The sequence below is a fragment of the Lotus japonicus genome, chromosome 6 (assembly GCF_012489685.1).
Source record: "Lotus japonicus ecotype B-129 chromosome 6, LjGifu_v1.2".
NCBI classification, from domain to species: domain Eukaryota; kingdom Viridiplantae; phylum Streptophyta; class Magnoliopsida; order Fabales; family Fabaceae; genus Lotus; species Lotus japonicus.
Genome location: NC_080046.1, coordinates 65,600,329 through 65,619,919, shown reverse-complemented (window position 1 = coordinate 65,619,919; position 19,591 = coordinate 65,600,329). Strand labels below are relative to the sequence as shown.

Below are 19,591 nucleotides of genomic sequence, written 5' to 3'. Positions count from 1 at the left end.
ATAAGATGTTTAAGGAACTCAACTATCTACCAACAGTATCGTGACTAATTGTTCTCCACTTTTACACTAAGGAAAAATATGGATTCACATCTCAATGGCACCTACACCCGCACCTAGAAGATATAGGAAACAAAATAGAGAAAAAAATATTATGTCTTGTGAATGAAACATAAAAGAGATAAAGAAAAAGAATGTATGTGGGAATTAGATGGAAACTAGTTAATGGTTTCAATAATGATATCTCTTACATATTACACCAAAACAAGTTCGGAGTAGTTCTCAAAAATGCCTCAACTATCAACAGAGGAAGATTTACGCAATATTTGTATGGTTTTGAGAATATACAACATGTTAGACGATGTCACAGCTTTTTTTCCCCATCATCTTGCATCTAGCAATGTGACTGTGACTTGGTTCACACTCCATGATTCCTCTTGCTTGCTTGAAGAAGAATCGGTCTCTGGAGGATTTCTTCCTAAAGAAAACCCAGGGTTTCTAGGTTGTGGCATTAATGCAGCTTCACTGTTCAGCATCAAGATTACTGAAGACATTGTTGGTCTATCCTCTGCACGTTCTTGAATACACAAGAGTCCAATATGTATGCATTTAAGAACTTCAGAAGCTGAATATGAAACTCTAATTGATGGATCAATAAGTTCCAATGCATTGCCTTCTCTCCACTGTCTCCAAGCCTACAATAACAAACAAAACATTTTCAATTGTTTGTTAGCATAGGATTTTATATTCAACCGGACTTTAATAAAAAAAAACACTTTCACATACATTTCCTAAAAGATTCATATCCTCATTTGAGTAATAGAATCCCCTATTCTTCTTTCCAGTTATGATCTCTAGCACAATAACTCCAAAGCTGAAAACATCAGACTTCACTGAGAAGTTCCCATCCATAGCATATTCAGGAGACATATAGCCACTGCACATAAGAAAAATATGCAAATTATAACTAAAGTCTTCATAGTTTGAGTTTTAGAGAGAAAATTAGTACAATATTGTGGTACTCACTATGTTCCAACAACTCTGAGTGTATTTGCTTCAGTCTGATTTGTGCCAAAAATTCTAGCCATCCCAAAATCTGATATTTTCGGGTTCATTTCACTGTCAAGTAGAATGTTGCTTGTCTTGAGATCCCTATGGATAATCCTGAATCTAGAATCATGATGCAGGTAAAGAAGTCCTCTAGCTATTCCACATATAATGTTGAACCGAATCTTCCAATCTAGTAAGTGTTTTCTGGTCTTGTCTGTAACATGATTTATTATAAGGATTTTGATATAGAACAACAAATAAAACATGCCTACTTGTCTACATTCTGAAAAAAAAAAGGTTTTAAGTTTTTAAGATACAAAACCTAAAGCAACTCACCAAATAAAAAGGAATCAAGACTTCTATTCTCCATGTACTCATAAACCAACAGCTTTTCATCCATCTCAATGCAGCAACCAAATAACCGGACAAGATTTCGATGTTGAAGATTGACAATTAACTTAACCTCATTCTTGAATTCTTCGGTTCCTTGCCCAGAATTCTTTGACAACCTCTTGACAGCAATTTCTTGGCCTTCAATTAATCTGCCCTGGAATCACAATCACTCCTGTTAGGATAGGTCTGTTATGTGTGCTTTGTGATTTGGAATTATGATTTCAGTCAGCTATAAAAACAACATACCTTGTAAACAATACCAAATCCTCCTTCACCAAGTTTATTTGCTTCACTGAAGTTGTTTGTAGCCATTGTTATGGTATTAATATCAAACAATGGCAACTCTAGTTCATCCATATTCCTTTCTCCTGACTTTTCTCTGTCTCTATTAGCTGAAATTACCACCTCATTCATTAGCAAATCCCTACTTCTTTGGAGAGTACCTGGTTTAGTGACAAGAACCAAGACAATTTATTATGTAGTACAACAGCATATATATATATATATACCCTATATGTGTATATATGTGCAGAGTTATAAGGAGTGGCATTATGATGTATTACCTCTGTGGTTTGTGGTCCCATTGAATCTACTTAGCAATTTCTTATTCCTAATTAAAAGGTAACCCAATCCCAAAATCACAACAACTGCAGATATTGTGATTCCTGCAATCCTAGCACTATCATTTTTCTTCTTGTGAGAGCTGACAGCAGATCCTGAGTCATCTGGGAAAAAAAAAGGTTTTCTTAGTGATATATTTACTTAATTAGAGATGTCAAAAGATAGGTTTTTGACAAAAAGATTAGCAATTTCCAAATAAATGATGACTCAACATTAGCCACAGAATTTCACTTCATGGACCAAGAGAAGAAACCAATCAAATTAGCTTATTTTCTTATTATACTTCCTTAGCTTTTTTCCTCTTTTATGAAATTCAACATATTATATTCCAATTATGTTTTTTTTAAACACAATTATGGGTTTCTAATAAGAGAATTCTGTTTTGAATTTTTTGGACATACTAATTTGGGAGGCGCCTACTCCCACCAAAATGGATGAAAGTGAGCTCTTTTGGGTTGGTGGTTTTGTATCATTTTTCTAACTCACCATTATCCTACCAACCCTTGGCAACTTACCATGGTCCATGACATCAATTTAATACATTTTCTACTGATTCAAATTCTTGTTTGTTTGTAAAGTTCAAATTCAAATATGAACACAATCATAGTTAGCTAGCTTTGAAGTAATTCAAACAACTCTGTAAATAACATCTATTACTTGCAAACAATTTCCATATTTGTATTAATTACATTAGAATTTCCATTGTGCTCCTTATATGAATAAGAGAGATAGAAAATAGAATTGATTGTGAGACATATGTTTTTTTGTGGACATCCAACATAATGAGTTTTTAACCATTGTGGATGTTTTTAAATAACGGCCAGAAAATGTATGTTAGTTGGATGTATGGTAAAAACTGTATAGTCATATATTATAGAAAATTAAATTCTAAAAATATTTCTTTACAATCTTTTTGGGTTACAATGTAATTTTTTTATCTATCAAAATGTAAATGTGAGTCTTTGTAACCAAAAGAAAAATGTAAATGTGAAGATGACTATTGATTTGTTAGGTAGAAGTGACAATGACTATTTATTTAGTATGATTGTGAAAAGCATAGCTGGGTCCAAAGAGGAAACCTGACGAGTCAAAAAGGACGGTCCACGACAATTTAGGAGCCGATTAATAAAAGTTTGGGGGCCCATGATAGAAAGTGAGTGGGCCAGAAAAATTATTGAAAATGTACCACTTTCATGGAAATTGTCTTTTCAATCACTTTTTTTAATTTATTTCCACGCTATTTTTTAAAATGTAAAATAAAAATATGATATTAAGATGTTTAAATAGTAAAATTGAATGACTTTTAAGTTTTAACAATGACGCAACTTCACTTGTTTGGGAGAAACGCAATAAACATAGCCGCATTTTTCCCTTTAATCTAGAAGCTAAATCACAACCCGACTTGACACTTGGTTTGCTTAGAAATATCCTTCTTTTAAGCCAAGAAAATGAAATATCTTACCAAATATCTAATTAACTATTATTTCACAAATTAATAATTTAAATTGATACATTTACCACGTAAATTGGTTCAGGAATACTGTAACTAAGTGATTTTTTCAGAATTCAAACTTATATTACTATCCTCATATATAGAGAGGTTTAGTTCGTCTTTATAACACTAGACCAATACATTATTGAGATACAAGTTTACATTTTAATATAACTCTTTCATTTTGTTCACACATTTTTGTATGCGAATTGTTCACTTTAATTAAAATCCTTTTTTAGCTTTTGAAAATTTATCTTTACAACCAGAGATTAGTTCTTCTTTTTAATGTATTGCATCATTGCATACATCAATTAGTTGACTCAAGATTTAGTAGACCAGGAAAAATAGTATTATTTTATCTTTAAAGTAATCAGTTTGTAGTTGCCATGTACCCAAAGGAGAATGTGTTAAAACCTGTGTTTTGGACCTTGACATTGTAGGTTTGGGGTTAGGGACTACCACATTGGGTTTTTTTTTTTAAGTTAAAGCTGGTTTTGATATTAATTAAACTAGCACAAAAAAATTAATTGTTTTGGTGTGCACATGTTCTATAAAACTCATTTCATTTTCAAAGAGATAATGAGCACGCTGTAGACAAGTTCGCAAAAAACTCCGCATCAATCCTTGTCCATTTTTCAACAAAAAAACATTCTGGGTTTTGTAATTTCAAAATTTGTGAAAGTGAAAACTGATTGATGTAAATTCCATGAAGTTCTAAAATCACAGCATCTCTATTATACTTTCCTTTCAAAATCTTTCAAGGGCTTAAATTGTGTATGTAAGGAGTGTTTAATTAGATTAAGTGTGTGTTTGAATACACTTTCAACCTATATTAGCACAAATGAAAGAATTTTCACATCCGATTCAACTCTAATACAATCATTACCCTATCAATTTTAATCACATTGAATTAGCCAAATGCATATACCATGTTAATCTAAAATCTAACTAACAAGCATATGAGTATGAAGCAGAAATTGATCAAATCAAAGCCATACTATAATAGAGAGTTAGAGACCTTCAATTGTTAAAAAGAAAGGAAAACAGAAAGCACTTACCTACATCAGAAGCTGCTAATCTGACATAGAGATCTTGCCCTCCATCAGGATACTGCCTCATATCAACAAGTTCACCAATCCACATCACACAACCAGATCCTCCATTGGTAACCTCAATGTTAGCATAACCAGTACAAGAACAGTTCCTTCTACACAAATCCTCACACTCCACAAGATCCATGCTCCTATTCACAAACACCTTGCTAGTCTCAGGCAACTTCACATCCTCCATATGCAAAAACTTATCACTCCCACAACTCAAATTGTGGTTCCTCACACACCCATCAGATCCATCTCTCAAATTCCAAGCCTGCAGATTCTTCGGGCTGAACCCGCTCAAACACTTGCATACCGGTGAAGCATTCGCATCACAGATACCATAAGGACCACACATTCTGTAACTATCACACTGATCTTTCGGTGCAAACCAGAACTTGTTCCAGCTCTGTGTGCTAGGAACCCATGTAAGACGCTGAAGTTCACCACCAGAAGTAACAATTAGCCTCGAAAAAATCGATTTATTTCCAACATGGAACGAGTAATACACACTATGTTGATCTACAGAGAAATTGAACACAATAGAATCTGTATCTGGCTCCATCTCTGGTACCCCGCTGAATCTATCACCATTCCAAGGCCCGCTTCTATATCTTATAGTCTGATTTTTCCGCAGGAAAATTTCTGGGAGTCCTTGGAAATCAATCTTGAATGTGTAGTCTCCAGTTGAAGGGTCTTGATCGGTGTCCCTCCACGATGTTAGGTGATCCTCTGTTCCTTTGTCCAGGTTCCAACCCATCTTCATTTCTGATAACAACGTGTCTGTTGGGTGATCAAAGCTCTGCCATAGATAAGTAGCAGGGGAAGCTTCTTCTCTGAGAACTAAGTTGCCATTATCCAGAAGCTGAAGAACTTGGTTGCTAGTAGATTTGGTTTGATTTGTAGACCAAACTGAGTTTCCAGATGAGTTGGCAAGAACCATGATGTTTCCATTTTCTATGCTGAGAAATCCTGTGGAGTTTTCAAGTGGGTTGTCTCTGTTTGCGACCCAAACTACTGTTCTGTAACCTAAATCCTTGTACCATATGCCTAGATAGTATGAGTTTGGATTGGTGCTGCCGGGGAAGAATCCGAAGATGAAAACGTTGTTGGAGGATTGGAGGGTCTGGTTGGTTTTGAGAGTTTGTGTTGCGGTTAAGGTGTCTGATGCAGAGAGAGTGTGTGAGGTGATGAAGCAAAAGAGGAAGAAAGTGAGGAGGAATCTCATGATGTTTGCTGCAGAGAGCAAACGTGAGAGGATTGTGAGGGTAGATGATGATGAATATGATGATGTGTTTGTTGTTTATAGATGGTGGAGAAGAGAAGAGGAAGTTGACCCCGGCACTGGTTTTTCTTCTCCTTCTCATGATCATCATGTTATTGTTGGTCTTAGACTTGTTTCTTTCTGGTTTGAATAAGGCTTTCTCAAGTTTGAAAGGAGAGACCATCGCTATTACTATTATCTTTGCAGGAAAATAAATCAGAATCTTGATGCTCTCCAATAATGCAACTAATAGGGTTCTCACTTCTCACTTTAATTAATCAATAAGGAAAACAATAAAAAAAAATTCAATGCATAGTTCATTTATAACTGAATGGTTACCTAACAACATGTCAGAATAAATCTCAACGAGAAAATAATAATTTGAAGGTTTTGATTTGTAGCATTAGAAAAATAAAAATATAGATGTAATATACAATTTTTTTTAACATCCGACACCCTTTTAAAGAAATCCGGCCATATACAACATTTTCCAATCATCTCAAACCTTATTGACTACTATTTCATTTCATATTTTCTAACTAAATTTCTATATACCTTGAATCATAATTTTTAATTCATCCAATGTAATGTTCTTCAATTTATGTGCTTCCCAATATTCGAGCTCATATGCATATTTATTAGAAGGTACTGCCACATATATATATTACTGAAAGGGATTACACTTCACACCTATCAATTGATTATTCATTTTTGTGATGTTATCTGCACAAATTTCAACAGGTGATCGAAGTCTTATTTCAATATTTGAACTACTAATTTCTTTATTAATCATGGAAACTTTGTGTTAACTTTTGACTTGGCAAAATCATACACTTTTTACATGTTGTTTGCGGTCTAAAGGGGCCGGGGTTATATATATATATATATATATATATATATATATATATATATATATGGAGCATATCAGGTGAGAGTGGTGTGTTATTGTGAGAGATGAGAGGGTATAATAATAACCGTTTGATTGATATAAACGGTTCAGATTTATTCCAACTTAAATGAATACACGTAAGCAATTCCCCAATCCCACACGCTCGCTGCCGTGGCCCCCTTTTCTCATTCGCAGTAACTTTCCGACCCCCACCATGGATGCACCTTTACTTTCCTGCTTGTGTTTTCCGCCATTGCCACTCATCCATAGACGCAGTTAATCCCTCTCCGTTCATAATCATACACGATCTGTAAAGAAAATTGGCAAATCAAGATCCTTACTTTATTTGGGTCTCACATGACATATATATTACAATCAAATAATTTGGTCACTAAAATCCTTACTGTTATGCTAACCATCAAATGGATTAGATGCAGTTACCGAATGGATCACGAATTCATCCAATTTCAGAAACAAAATTTGAATTGCTTGTTACCCACATGGCAGAGGATCTTTGACCTCCAAGCGAAATTTGATGAGGTTCATGGGTCCAGAGTTCAGACGGGGTATTTGAGAGGAAAAATGTCTTTTGGAAGCTTCTTCTGATGGGTGGCAATGGCAGATGGGAGAAAGGGGAGGAAGACAAAGATAGGTTACACGCGCAGGAAAGAAAGAGAGATGCGCGTGGGTTTGGGAAAAAGCAGCATGTGGAAATTTTAAAGTAAGATGGAATCTGAACCGTTTATATTGATCAAACGGTTATTATTATATCCTCTCATCTCTCACCATAAACCACTCCTCTCACCTGATATGCTCCCTATATATATATATATATATTTTTTTCTTTTTGATAAGCGGGGCCGGGGTATATATCTCTACCTATTTTTTAATTACTAGTATAATTATGACAGTTTTGGAAGAAAGCTTTTATTTTGATTTGGTAAGAAATGTTTTCTCTCTGTTTGATCACTGTCAGTCTGTCACTCTCTCAGACAAGTAGCTAAGCGGCCTAGTTAGGTGACCAAATCTGGATGCAAACGTGGCACCTTGTTACCAACACGGGTGGCTGAAAAAAGCCAACATTATAAATTTAAGAGTTTAATTTTGATGCACCGACCGTGTAAAGCTTTTTTACACCGTCAACCAATCAGATTTCAAGGATGTGACATGTCAATTAAAGAAATTAAATGAAAAGAGAGATTTTCTCACATCCTTAAAATCTGATTGGTTGACGGTGTAAAAAAACTTTACACCTTCGGTGCATCCAACTTTTTCTCTAAATTTAATATTTATATATAATTAATTTAAAGATTATGTGTAAATTTATGTGTTCTAATGAGATTCGAAGAGAAAGAAAATTTTATCCTGCTAAGATAAAAAAAAATCGTAAAGTTAATTAATTTATTCATTTATTAAATTTGAAAAAGTAGTTCAGCACTTCATTTCTCAAATAATTAAGAGATTGAGGTTTGATTCTCAACTTTTGTAAATGAGAAAAAAAATTAAAAAAAGAAATGATCTCCTGAAAGTAAAGTATGAAAAGCGAATATCTATAATAAAAATTGTTAAAATCTTAATTATATTTATATGTTACACAATTATATATTATGTATCAAGTTCTTTGACAAATACTAGTTGATTAACCTGTGCAATGCACGGGTGACTTTTGTTATATCTAAAATTTGTTTAATACTATATTTTTTAAATTTTTTACAATTTTCAAATGTATAAATATATAAGTGTTTGTTAGATTTTGTGTGTGTTAAAATGTTCTCACAATTGTAACCCGGGTGTAGTGGAGATCAAAAGTCTATCTAAAAGTGTGGTCCTTAAGGATTGATTTTTCGACCTATACGTTTAAATAACAACCTTTTTAGAAAAATGTATTTCAAGTTATTTTTTATGTAATATTTCCTAAAAAAACTAAGATGCTAATATTAATTTAAAAAATATTTTGGATGAAAATTGTACATAAAATATTAACATTTAAAATCAATTATTAGTAGTAGTGTTTTATATTAACAAATTAAAAATTTTCAAAAAAATAAACTAATAAATAATATATCGATTTGGTGGGTAAAATAGAATTTGGGGATTGCTGCCACTACCACCACCATTCGTGTAGCTTCTTGATCATCTAGAGATAAGAAACAATGAATGGGCTCAATGCTTGTCAATTACTACTGAAGCAATATGAGAGAACAAAAATTACCAAATCTTTAAACAAAATTCAGATATCCATATTTTTAGATATAGAGAGTCTAATTTTTTATACCGTCCAAGCATAGAATTCCAAATCATAATTTAAGAGCACAAAAACACAACTGTAATCTAAAGAGTGATAGACGGTCATTTATTGAAAAAATTTACTCAATAGAAGATAAACACCTAAATCCCTTATCCCTCTTTTGGTATGACTCATTTTTTTTTCTTCCTCACACTGTGTATTGCACAATTATGTGCTTGACACAATTTATAGCACTCTTATAAAAAAATTGATATCGTGGTCAATCTATAAAAAAATTGTTTTTAAATTACTATAATTCAATTAAATTTAAAAGATTTTATCTTAAATTACTATAATTAAAGAGATGAGAAGTTTATTTTGATGATATCGTGGTCAATCTATACAAAGTTGTCTTAAATTACTATATTTAAATTATATGAACACAATTTATAGCATCATAATAAAAAAATTTAAGAAATCATGGTCAATTTAAAAGATTTTATCTTAAATTATTATAATTAAAGATATGAGAAGTTTATTTTGATACAAAATCATGTTCATCTATTATCTATATCTAAAAAAAACCTTTTTAGATAAAATATTCCCAATATTGCACTTTTTTATATATGATGTTTTTTTTTCAATATTTGGTTTTAAGATACAAAAATTAAATGCAGATTTAATAGCGTTTTAAAAAATATGTATTTCAAAGTTATGAAAAAAAAATTGTATATTTTTTTATAGGATAATATTGTGGTGACACATGACAAAATCTTCTAGAAAAAAACCTTCCTTTAGTATATTATATAGATAGATTGTCACTTATTTAGAAAACAGTTGCATGTCTCTCGCAACAAAAGTAATATATTCGGATTCGAACTTGCGTTATGATTTTTATTGTGAATCAAGTTGGATCCTCACAAGTGGCATAGCTATTAACTTTTTTAACAAATTATTAAATGCGCACATGAAATTAAAGGAAAATAAATGGAGAATTGAGGATTGTGATATGTGATTTGGTTGAAAAAATAAAATAAAAATTGAAATAAAGAGAGGGTGGTCTAAATTATCCAAAGCAAAGTTTGAATTAAATCACCCTAACCCTAACCCTAAGTGGTCTATTAAAAATTTTATAAAGAGAGGGTGGACTGGTCTATAAATTTCATGTTTTATACTGTATATATTTTCTCATATTACTCTTATATATAAAGACATTAATCACTAAATAAAACACTTTAATTACCTCGTATGGTCTTGCCTTGATCTTTGCCTCCGACTCCACCACCATTGTAAGAAGGTGCGGTAGACATTTATGGTGATGGTGAGTTAGTAGCTTCTTAACCTGACTCCGCATAGGTTTGGCCCAGACTATCGGTTGAGTTAGGCTTGGGCCAGTCTAGGGACAAAGATGAAAGAGAAAAAAACTAGACACAATTAAATAATGACGTGATTGACCAAAATAATAATAATAATAATAATAATAATAATAATAATAATAATAATAATAATAATAATAATAATGACGTGCTTTTGCGTTACTCCTTCCGTCCCCTATTATAAATCACTTTTACCTAATTTTCTAGAATTAAGAAAAGTGGTTAGAATTAGTTAACAATAATAAATTCCTATCTTTTTTCCTAAATTACTCTCATTTAAAAGTATATCAATTCAATTAATGTCATCTACTTCTCTCTTCATGTTAATGTTCCACTATCTTGAAAACCTCCTTCCACCAATAAAAAATAAGTTTTGAAAGTTTTTGAAGTAGATATAAATGAAATTGGCCTTGAAAATACAGAAAAGTATTGGAAAGTAGGAAAATTCTTTAAATGCTATAGGGGTAAACATGGAGAAAAAAAATGAATGTTGCATAGATATTGTAAAGTGACTTATATTTTGGGAAAAAAAAAACTCACAAAAAGTGACTTATAATAGGGGACGGAGGGAGTAAAAAAAATGACGTGTTTTTTGAAGAAGTTGGTTCCTTTAAAAAAAAATGAAAGTTGGTTGATTTTTTTTTTTTTGGATAAGCAGTTGGTTGATTAATTATTATATTTAGCTCTTTCGGATCTAATTCATTAAGCTTATTAATTAGTCAGTGGTTACGGCCAGCAAGTTATACTTAGGCCCCGTTTGGAAAAACAGCTTAATTAAGCACTTATGGTCATAAGCGCTTATGATATAAGCGCTTATTCATAAGCTATTTTTGAAAATTTATTGAAATAAATTAAAAATAAGCTGTATATAAGCATAAGCTGTTTTTCATAAGCTATCCTGAGTAGCTTATGAAAATAAGCTGAAAATAGCTTATGACCTGTCATAAGCTGTTTGCATAAGCCCTCCCAAACACTGGCATAAGAGCTTATGCTGTCAGATAAGCTCAAATAAGCTCTTTCAAACTGGGCCTTAATTATCGATCTAACTGAAGTCTGTCAACGAAGATATGATACTAATGACCAGTTTTTGTACTTTTATGTAATTAAAATTCATTAAATAATATTGTTTCCATCTAGGCTACATTTTTTATCAACCTAAAATTTGGTGCTTGTGGTCTGGTTTCTAGATCAGCATGGACTTGTCCACGACGAGTAATGTAGAATCAATCAAACAATGGAATTTGCAACAAAAAAAAAATAGATATATTCAACTCACATATATGAAGAATCAAAAGAAGCTTCGTCAAAGAAAATGACTGGATGTTCAATTGATAAAATATGATATAGTCGAATGTATGTTTGTCTGGTTCGTTTAGGCCATTTATATTGCATTTTTAAGGAATTTGATGCTTCACGTTTTTAAATCACTTCTAAAAATAGTATGTATGTTAAATAAATTTCTATTTTATTATACAGTGATTTTAATTAATCCAAAAAATAATAAGTGATTGAATTCTAAATTTGTCTTCCAAATTCACATTTACCTATCGAAACATGCCCTACAAATAAAATTTTATAGAAAATGACTATAATGTAATTTAGCCTCTTGCCAAGATTTTTCCAAAGACTTTTTTTTAAAGGAATAAAAGTTTGGATGAGTTTGACTTGAGTCACCATCACATGCCATGACATGTCTCAAGAATCATAGAACACTTACTTACAGATTGCTCACCACTCACAATCTTCCGAGGGAAATGGTTTCGTCCATGGCAGCATTTTCCCAATGACCTAATTATATATTTACACTTATATACATGATGGTACCTCTTGAAGTTCAGAAGTCTCAAATAAACCCCAATTGATGTTTTCTTTTTTATCACGTGAAACTAATTTCCTCATAGTTGCTCACCTACATATCTCATTGGCTTAACTCAAGTCAACATGGTCTTTTGTTATCTTTTTTCCATTTTGCCGGCCATGGAGTAAAGCACTTTTCTAAAGTTTCAATGTATAAAGTATATACTGCCATATACAATGTATTCAATTTTAAGAATATAGTTTCAATATAGTACACAGCAAGGGGGGAGGGGGGGGGGGGAAGCAAATCTATGACTATGAGCCCTGTCTAGTGGTAATCAAAACTTAGAGGGAGAGGGAAGAATTCAATGCAATGATTCTATCTCCCTACAACCATTGTGACCGTTAGATCATTTGAAACATCAACAATGCCATCCGTGAAAAATTCTCTATCCTCAGATCTCCTCATGGAAGTAATCAGAGGTTGTGCAGGCAATGGGAGAGTTGTTGCTTCACTTTCCAACATCAAAACTACTGCCGACATGTTTGGTCTAAGAGATGCTGAATCTTGCACACATAACATCCCTATGTGTATGCATCTCAAAGCTTTGTTTCTAGGAGTAGAATCGCGAATGCAAGGATCAACAAGCTCCATTGCTCTCTGTTCATTCCAAAGATGCCATGCCTACACACATTCCATCACGTATAAAACATTAGCTCTTAGCACTACAAGAAACATGGTAATTTAAAAGGGTCAATTAGATGTTGATGCAACTGAGAATCATATATTGAGAAAAAAAGTCCAAAAGTATGATACTAGGAACAGGAGAGTTGAATAATTTAAACATCTCTAAGAGGAAGGAATATAATTTACTTTATTGAAAATGATGCAGCTCTCAGACATTTTTTCCAACTAGTTTCTTTTCTATGCATTTTGGAAATTTCAGCAAAACTAAGAATTGGCATCTTGATACCAAGATTGTAAAAATTAATAACATGATTCTGTGCTGGAAAATAATTTCTGCAGAAAAGAAAATCATTTATGCATGTTGCATTGATACAAAAAATTAATGAGCAATAGCAGAAACTCACATATCCTATGAGACTTGAGTCATCTGAATGACGAAAGCTAGTGTTCCTGCGGCCACTAACAATCTCTAGTAGCAATACACCAAAACTATATACATCAGATTTAACTGAAAACAGACCTTCCATTGCATATTCCGGGGACATATAACCACTGCATTAGGTAGATTTTTTTGAGATTAGCCTAGTCCAAGTAAGAATGAACAAGGTATAAGTATACAAGTAAAATCAAAGCACACTTACTATGTACCAACCACTCTGTTTGTATTGGCTTCATTCTGGTTTCCACCAAATATCCGGGCCAGGCCAAAGTCTGATATTTTTGGGTTCATGTTTTCATCTAACAAAATGTTGCTCGCTTTTAGATCTCGATGTATTATTCTGAGTCTTGAATCACGATGCAGATAAAGTAGTCCTCTTGCAATGCCTTCAATGATTTCAAAGCGTCTTGTCCAGTCTAATTGTTTTTGCTTGACTGAATCTGTTAATTGTCATGAAGTTTACCAGAAAGTGCAAAATTGTTAAGAAAATGAGCTTATAATATATTTCATGCCAATTGAAAAAAAAAAAGGGCAAGGTTTTAATGTGAAGAAACATACCAAATAAAAAGAAATCCAAGCTTTTGTTCGGCATGAATTCATATACCAGCAACTTTTCTTCCCCTTGAACAGAACAACCCATAAGTCTAACCAGATTCCTATGTTGTAGTTTGGCTATCAGCATCATTTCATTCTTGAACTCCTCTAAACCTTGATTAGACTTTCTTGAAAGTCTCTTTGCAGCTATTTGTTCTCCGCTAGGAAGCATTCCCTGGTAAATGGAACAAATAATTTTTATTAGATCTGAGCAAGCCTTCTCTATTCCACAAATATAGGCTTGAATATTGAAGCATTTTCACCTTATAGACAGGACCAAAGCCTCCTTGCCCAAGCTTATTTTCTTCTGAAAAATTGTTTGTGGCTTTTGCAATTGAACTAAAAGTGAAAAATGGAAGTTCTGGTCCACTTTGATTCCCTTCCAAACTAAGTTCAGCTGATCCTGTAAATTCTGTAGACATTTCTCTGCTCTTCCTTGCATCAAGGACTGGCAGTACATCACTATTATTGCAACATGAAGCTGAGGAAGTTGTAGGAACTGCTAGAAATAAAATGAGAAATATACACTAGTTAATACCAAAAACATCATTTTATATACCTTTGTCAATCCTCTGAGAGGAAAAAGAAAAATTAGGGAAACTAATATTTCACCTTTGAGTTTTCCCTTGAACCTCCACACCACCCAGACAATGATTCCAAGGCAGATCAACCCTGCCACAACAGTTGATATGATGACAACATTGTTCTTTTTTCCTCCATCATCTGCATTTGAAGACATAGAAGTCACATGTTATTAGAACCAGGTCATCTTCAGAGACAAAATAGTTTATGTCAACCAAGTCATGAAAAAATAAAACTCTATGCATTTTTCGAAGATTTATCATTTTGATTAGTTGTGGGGCTACATTGATTGACATGTTATAAACAATATATCAATAGGATGATTAAACGCGAGCTTTCTGCAGCTGATAACTACAACATAACATTAGTCTGATAGTGAGTGAAGTACTGAAGTGAGACCAGTTGAATCAGTTTCTCAAGAACCATACATGAAAATAACAAAATAGTACTACTAGTACTAACAAATGTAAATCAAAGTTGAAAAAATTTATCCATGAAAACAAGGATAAAGGGACACTTTACCTTACCTAAATCAGAATGAGCAAGGCGAATGTGCAGTGTATTTCCTACATTATCATATTCTTGAACATCAAGCAACTCCTCATACCAAACCATGCACCCAATTCCAAGAACTTCAGCATACGCAGTGCATGAATCATTCTTCAAACAATTGCTCCGGCAATCCTCGGTGCTGACTACATGTGCGAAGTCCGGCAACTTCATACACCTCCTTACCAAGAACCCATCTTCTCCATCACTCATCTCATCCCCAGAACTAGCATTTCTCTCAGCCTTGAGCTTTGTAATCCTCTTACACCCACCAAAAAGGTTCTCTTTTTCCTTAAGCTCAAACCCTTGTAAGCAACTACAAACAGCTAAACCTGAATCTGACAAACCACAAGCTGCAAAACTACCACACTTGTCATAAACCTCACACTCATTAGCAGGCCCTCTCTGCTCCTCACTCCAATCTTTCTCACCTTCATTCCAGCTGAACTCCTTTTCAAACCCATCATACCCAATCTGAAACCTCACCTTAGTACTATTCTGCTGATTATACACAAAGTACCTTCCTCCTTCACCATCCCCATTCAGTGTAAAACCATAGAGCAAGCTTCCAGTCATCTCCACCCCAGTGAAAATCCTCCCATCCCAGTACCCACTTCTCCACCTCCTCTTCTCCAAGTTCTCCCCCTCCCAAACCACAATCTGCGGCAACCCTTCAGGATCCGCCCCCATACTGTAGTTCCCCGGCGAAGGATCCGTCGCTGACTTCCATGACCTAAACGTGAAGCCCTTCCCCGCCGACGAAGCTCCCACCGGAACCTTCATTCCGGGGACATAAGTATCCGTTGGATTCTCATAGCTCTGCCATAACTCCTCCCCGTGACTTGAAACCACAAGATTACCATCGTCACGAAGCAGAGCTTCAGAACTGTTCTTCCTGTTGCTAGGAACGGAAACGTTGCTGGACCAGACCTGGTTCATCTCTCCGTCGAGGACCACCAAGTTGCCGTCGCTGGCTATGGTGATGGCGCCGCCTGCGTCTTTGATGGGTTTGTCTCTGTTTGCGACCCAGATGACTGCAGGACCAGGAATGTTGTAGTACCATATCCCAACGTAGCGTGAAGTGGAGTTTTCGAGAGAGAAGAAACCCATCACGAATTCTAACTCTTCTGACACCAGAGTCTCACGTTGTTTGTCTCTGATCAGTTCACCTTGTTTGAGTTTGACTCTGGAACTGGCTGCATGTGAGAAAACAGCAAGGAAACAGAGGAAGGTGAAGAGAAGAGTGAAAACTAAGCGTTGGTAATGGTATGTAGCAACCATGATCATAGTGAGGAATGATGAAGATGAAGAAGAAGAAGGTGAAAATGAGGAACAGGGTAAGGGGGAAGGTTAAGGTATATATTTGTTTGGTTTAGGTGAGCGAGGAGATGAGACGACACAATTGATTGTTCTGAGAAGAAAAGTGAAAAAGAGACACGTTTTGTTGAAACCACGATTGGAGAATGAGTTGACAATGGAAACCAATGTCATAGTCAGAGTCATATGGTCGTGGGGATGTAATATATATATAGATGTATCATGTGAGAAAGGTGTTCTTATGTGAGAACATGAGAATAAATCATGACCGTTAGATCTAATCATGAACGGTCCAGATTAAAACATTAAGTCCTGTGAGTTTTTAAGAAAGTCACACGACTTTTTTAAGTGATCATGTAAGCATTAAATTGTTTTAATTTAGACCGTTCATGATATGATCTAACGATCATGATTTATTCTCATTTTCTCACATAAGAACACCTTTCTCACATGATACATCCCCTATATATATATATATATATATATATATATATATATATATTCAATCTAGTAAGATTCTAAAGCAAAGTGGCTGAGATTTTATAAACCTAATGCCGCCTGCAATAAGTGTATTGACAATACTGTTTAATAATTTAATATGAGTTCTGTTACTTAATGGAGATTAGGAGTTAAAATAAAATACAAAAAAAGTAGGCTTATAAGTTTTTGGTCCCTAACCTTTACCAAATGCTTGGTTTTAGTCCCTCGCCGGAGTAAAGGTGGGTTTTAATCCCTAACCTTTGCCACAAAATTTGGTTTTCATCCCTCCGGAGCTCTTGGTCAACGCCGGAGCTCCGGTGGCCCATGTGGCCTTGCCATGTGGGATTAATGAAGCCAGGTGTTAATTAAATTTTTTTTTTTAAATTGACTCAATTACCTAAACTAATCCCTCACCTAATTAATTAAAACACTCATTTAATTAGTTCCCCATCCCCCAATCATCAATCAAACCCATAAAACAAAATTCCCAACCCTAGAAACACATTTAGCTTGCAAATCACAGTGGCATAAACCCAGAAAATGTTCAAGCAGATTAAAATAGTACAAATTGTTTGAGCAATATTGTCATACTAGAAACAAAAATAGAAATCAGAAATAGTTTGATAGAATGGTAGCAAGAACAAAAGTGTAAAACGTGTAACAGGAACAAGAGTATGAACTGGCAACAGGAAGTTGCAGCATGTTATCCATCTTCATCAAAATCACATATCATGTTGCTCATACTCTCCCTCTTGCTCTTCATACTCATCTTCATCAGCAGTTCTCATCCATTCCTTACCCAGAAGCGAACTCAAGCAGAAAAAAATTACCCATAAAATGTTCTCTGTCACATTGAGAATAGACTAGAAATTAACATGACAGTGATAACAATTAAGATAACAAAAATTCCGAAAATTACCTATTTTCCCTTATTCACCATAAACCCAGAAAACAACAACCCCACACCCCAACCCAGCCACTCCAAACCAGGCGCATACCCAGATCGAGACCCCCAAACCCAACCACATCCAGATCGAGCCGCAGAACTTGCTGTAGATGAGGATCTTGTATGCTTCTTTGTTTGCTTCTGACGGAGATTGAGACATGGTGTTGGATGTTTTAGATGGTGAAATCCAAGCGCTGAAGAGTGAGGTTCCTCAATCAGGGTTTGGGAAAGCAACTAAGAAAACACCATCACTGTCGTCTCCCTGTGTTGAGTCACCACCGCCCCTCACAACGTTGTGATTCTTCGATGACAGCGTGGGAGGAAAGGGACGCGAGGAACCCTAGCAAAGGAAAGGGATGAAGTGTTTTTCACTCCTTAATCCATTCTTTTAATTTTTTTTCATTTTATTAATTAATAATCTAACTAATAATTAAAAAATAAAGAAAAATAAAATAAAATCCACCTCTGTTCATTAAATGATATGGACATGCCACATGGGTCACCGGAGCTCCGGCGTTGACCAAGAGCTCCGGAGGGATGAAAACCAAATTTTTTGACAAAAGTTAGGGACTAAAACCCACCTTTGCTCCGGCAAGGGATTAAAACAAAGCATTTGGTAAAAGTTAGGGACCAAAAACTTATTTAAGCCTAATGTATGCTGGCGTTTATGACTGACTAGTCATTGACTTGAAGGCTGCCATGCCATGCTTGTCTGCTTGATGCCCACTATTACCAAGGGAGAATCTCCCCCACGGGTCACTAGGAAGGAAAGGAAGGTTTCCTGGAAGTACACTTTGGCACTCATATATACTATATACTATATATAGTACTAGAATCCTTATACATATTTTCGGATGTATCAAAAAAAAAATCTTTATACATAGATCTCACGGCGTGCAACACCAGTTTGATATATGCGTTTAGTGGTAAGATTATGACGGCCGATGAATATGGGGTTTGGATCCTCTCCATCCATGTTTCCTCCATTCTCTCTCCATCCAAATCTGAGCCATTGATTTTGAAATTTAAAGGCTTGGATCAATTTAAGTAGAGAGAGAAAAAATGAATTGTATTTAAAGGCTTGGATCAATTTAAGAAGAGAGAGAAAACATGAATTAATCCTCACCTTTAAAATTTAAAATCGATGGCTCAAATTTTGGATGGAGACGGGATGGAGAGAAGTTGGATGGAGAGGATCCAAATCCATCAATATGAAATATAAAAACTAAAGCGTTTAGTAGATTTCTACTTGTTTCAATAAGCATGTAAACTTTGTAACGGTAATTATAACATTATACTCCTAGGAATTTTTTGAGAAAATACTTTTATGATTATGACAGTATGCATATATCGGATGGATGTCGCAGAGATCGATATGTACGAGAAAGATTACCGATTTTACTTCACCTTGTACTCTTTTTCCAACTACTCTGCGCTATGGAGAAAAAAAATGGACAAAAAAAAATCACTAGGTGTAAGAAACGATTAAAAAAAATGAAGAAAATATAAATTTATCTATTTAATTATGTAATTATTTAGTCTATTTTAAGTCTCTGTAATATGGATTATCAACTATTTAAAAATAAATTTAATTAAAATTAAAAAATTGAAAACACACTAAGATTTTCTTCCACACCAACTTATTATAAAAAAAAACTTATTTTAACTGAATAGAGGAACAAAAAAAAATAGGTATTTTAAATACCTCATGAATAGCTAAATAATTAGTTACTATATATTAACTTCGAATCTACCACATGCATGGCATGGCACATAAATAAATCACTTCATCAAGT

General features: G+C 34.2%; 2 protein-coding genes across 2 annotated transcripts; both read right to left on the bottom strand.

Annotated features, from left to right (window-relative positions):
• Window positions 1–192: 192 nt before the first annotated feature.
• On the bottom strand, window positions 193–6,118 carry LOC130722120 (receptor-like serine/threonine-protein kinase SD1-8). Its single transcript, XM_057572755.1, has 7 exons — window positions 4,612–6,118; window positions 2,004–2,165; window positions 1,687–1,883; window positions 1,384–1,594; window positions 1,024–1,261; window positions 784–934; window positions 193–692 (listed from the first exon to the last, which is right to left on the bottom strand). Exons 1-7 carry the CDS (start codon window positions 5,873–5,875, stop codon window positions 381–383), a joined length of 2,535 nt encoding a protein of 844 aa, XP_057428738.1. The 5' UTR covers window positions 5,876–6,118; the 3' UTR covers window positions 193–380.
• A 6,265-nt stretch (window positions 6,119–12,383) lies between these two features.
• On the bottom strand, window positions 12,384–16,519 carry LOC130722116 (G-type lectin S-receptor-like serine/threonine-protein kinase B120). The gene is made up of 7 exons (XM_057572744.1): window positions 15,031–16,519; window positions 14,534–14,644; window positions 14,185–14,420; window positions 13,886–14,096; window positions 13,530–13,767; window positions 13,293–13,440; window positions 12,384–12,885 (listed from the first exon to the last, which is right to left on the bottom strand). The coding sequence occupies exons 1-7, from the start codon at window positions 16,337–16,339 to the stop codon at window positions 12,580–12,582; spliced, it is 2,559 nt and encodes an 852-aa protein (XP_057428727.1). The 5' UTR covers window positions 16,340–16,519; the 3' UTR covers window positions 12,384–12,579.
• Between the last annotated feature and the right edge of the window lie 3,072 nt (window positions 16,520–19,591).

Bases quoted from the DNA above. Each gene is read 5' to 3' on its own strand.
- LOC130722120 (XM_057572755.1), bottom strand. From the start codon at position 5,875: ATGAGATTCCTCCTCACTTTCTTCCTCTTTTGCTTCATCACCTCACAC. The intron at 1,884-2,003 runs GTAATACATCAT...TCACTAAACCAG, and splicing joins TGGGACCACAAACCACAGAG to GTACTCTCCAAAGAAGTAGG. The intron at 935-1,023 runs GTGAGTACCACA...TCTTATGTGCAG, and splicing joins CTCAGAGTTGTTGGAACATA to TGGCTATATGTCTCCTGAAT.
- LOC130722116 (XM_057572744.1), bottom strand. From the start codon at position 16,339: ATGATCATGGTTGCTACATACCATTACCAACGCTTAGTTTTCACTCTT. The intron at 14,097-14,184 runs GTGAAAATGCTT...TCCATTTACCAG, and splicing joins GCTTTGGTCCTGTCTATAAG to GGAATGCTTCCTAGCGGAGA. The intron at 13,441-13,529 runs GTAAGTGTGCTT...TACCTAATGCAG, and splicing joins AACAGAGTGGTTGGTACATA to TGGTTATATGTCCCCGGAAT.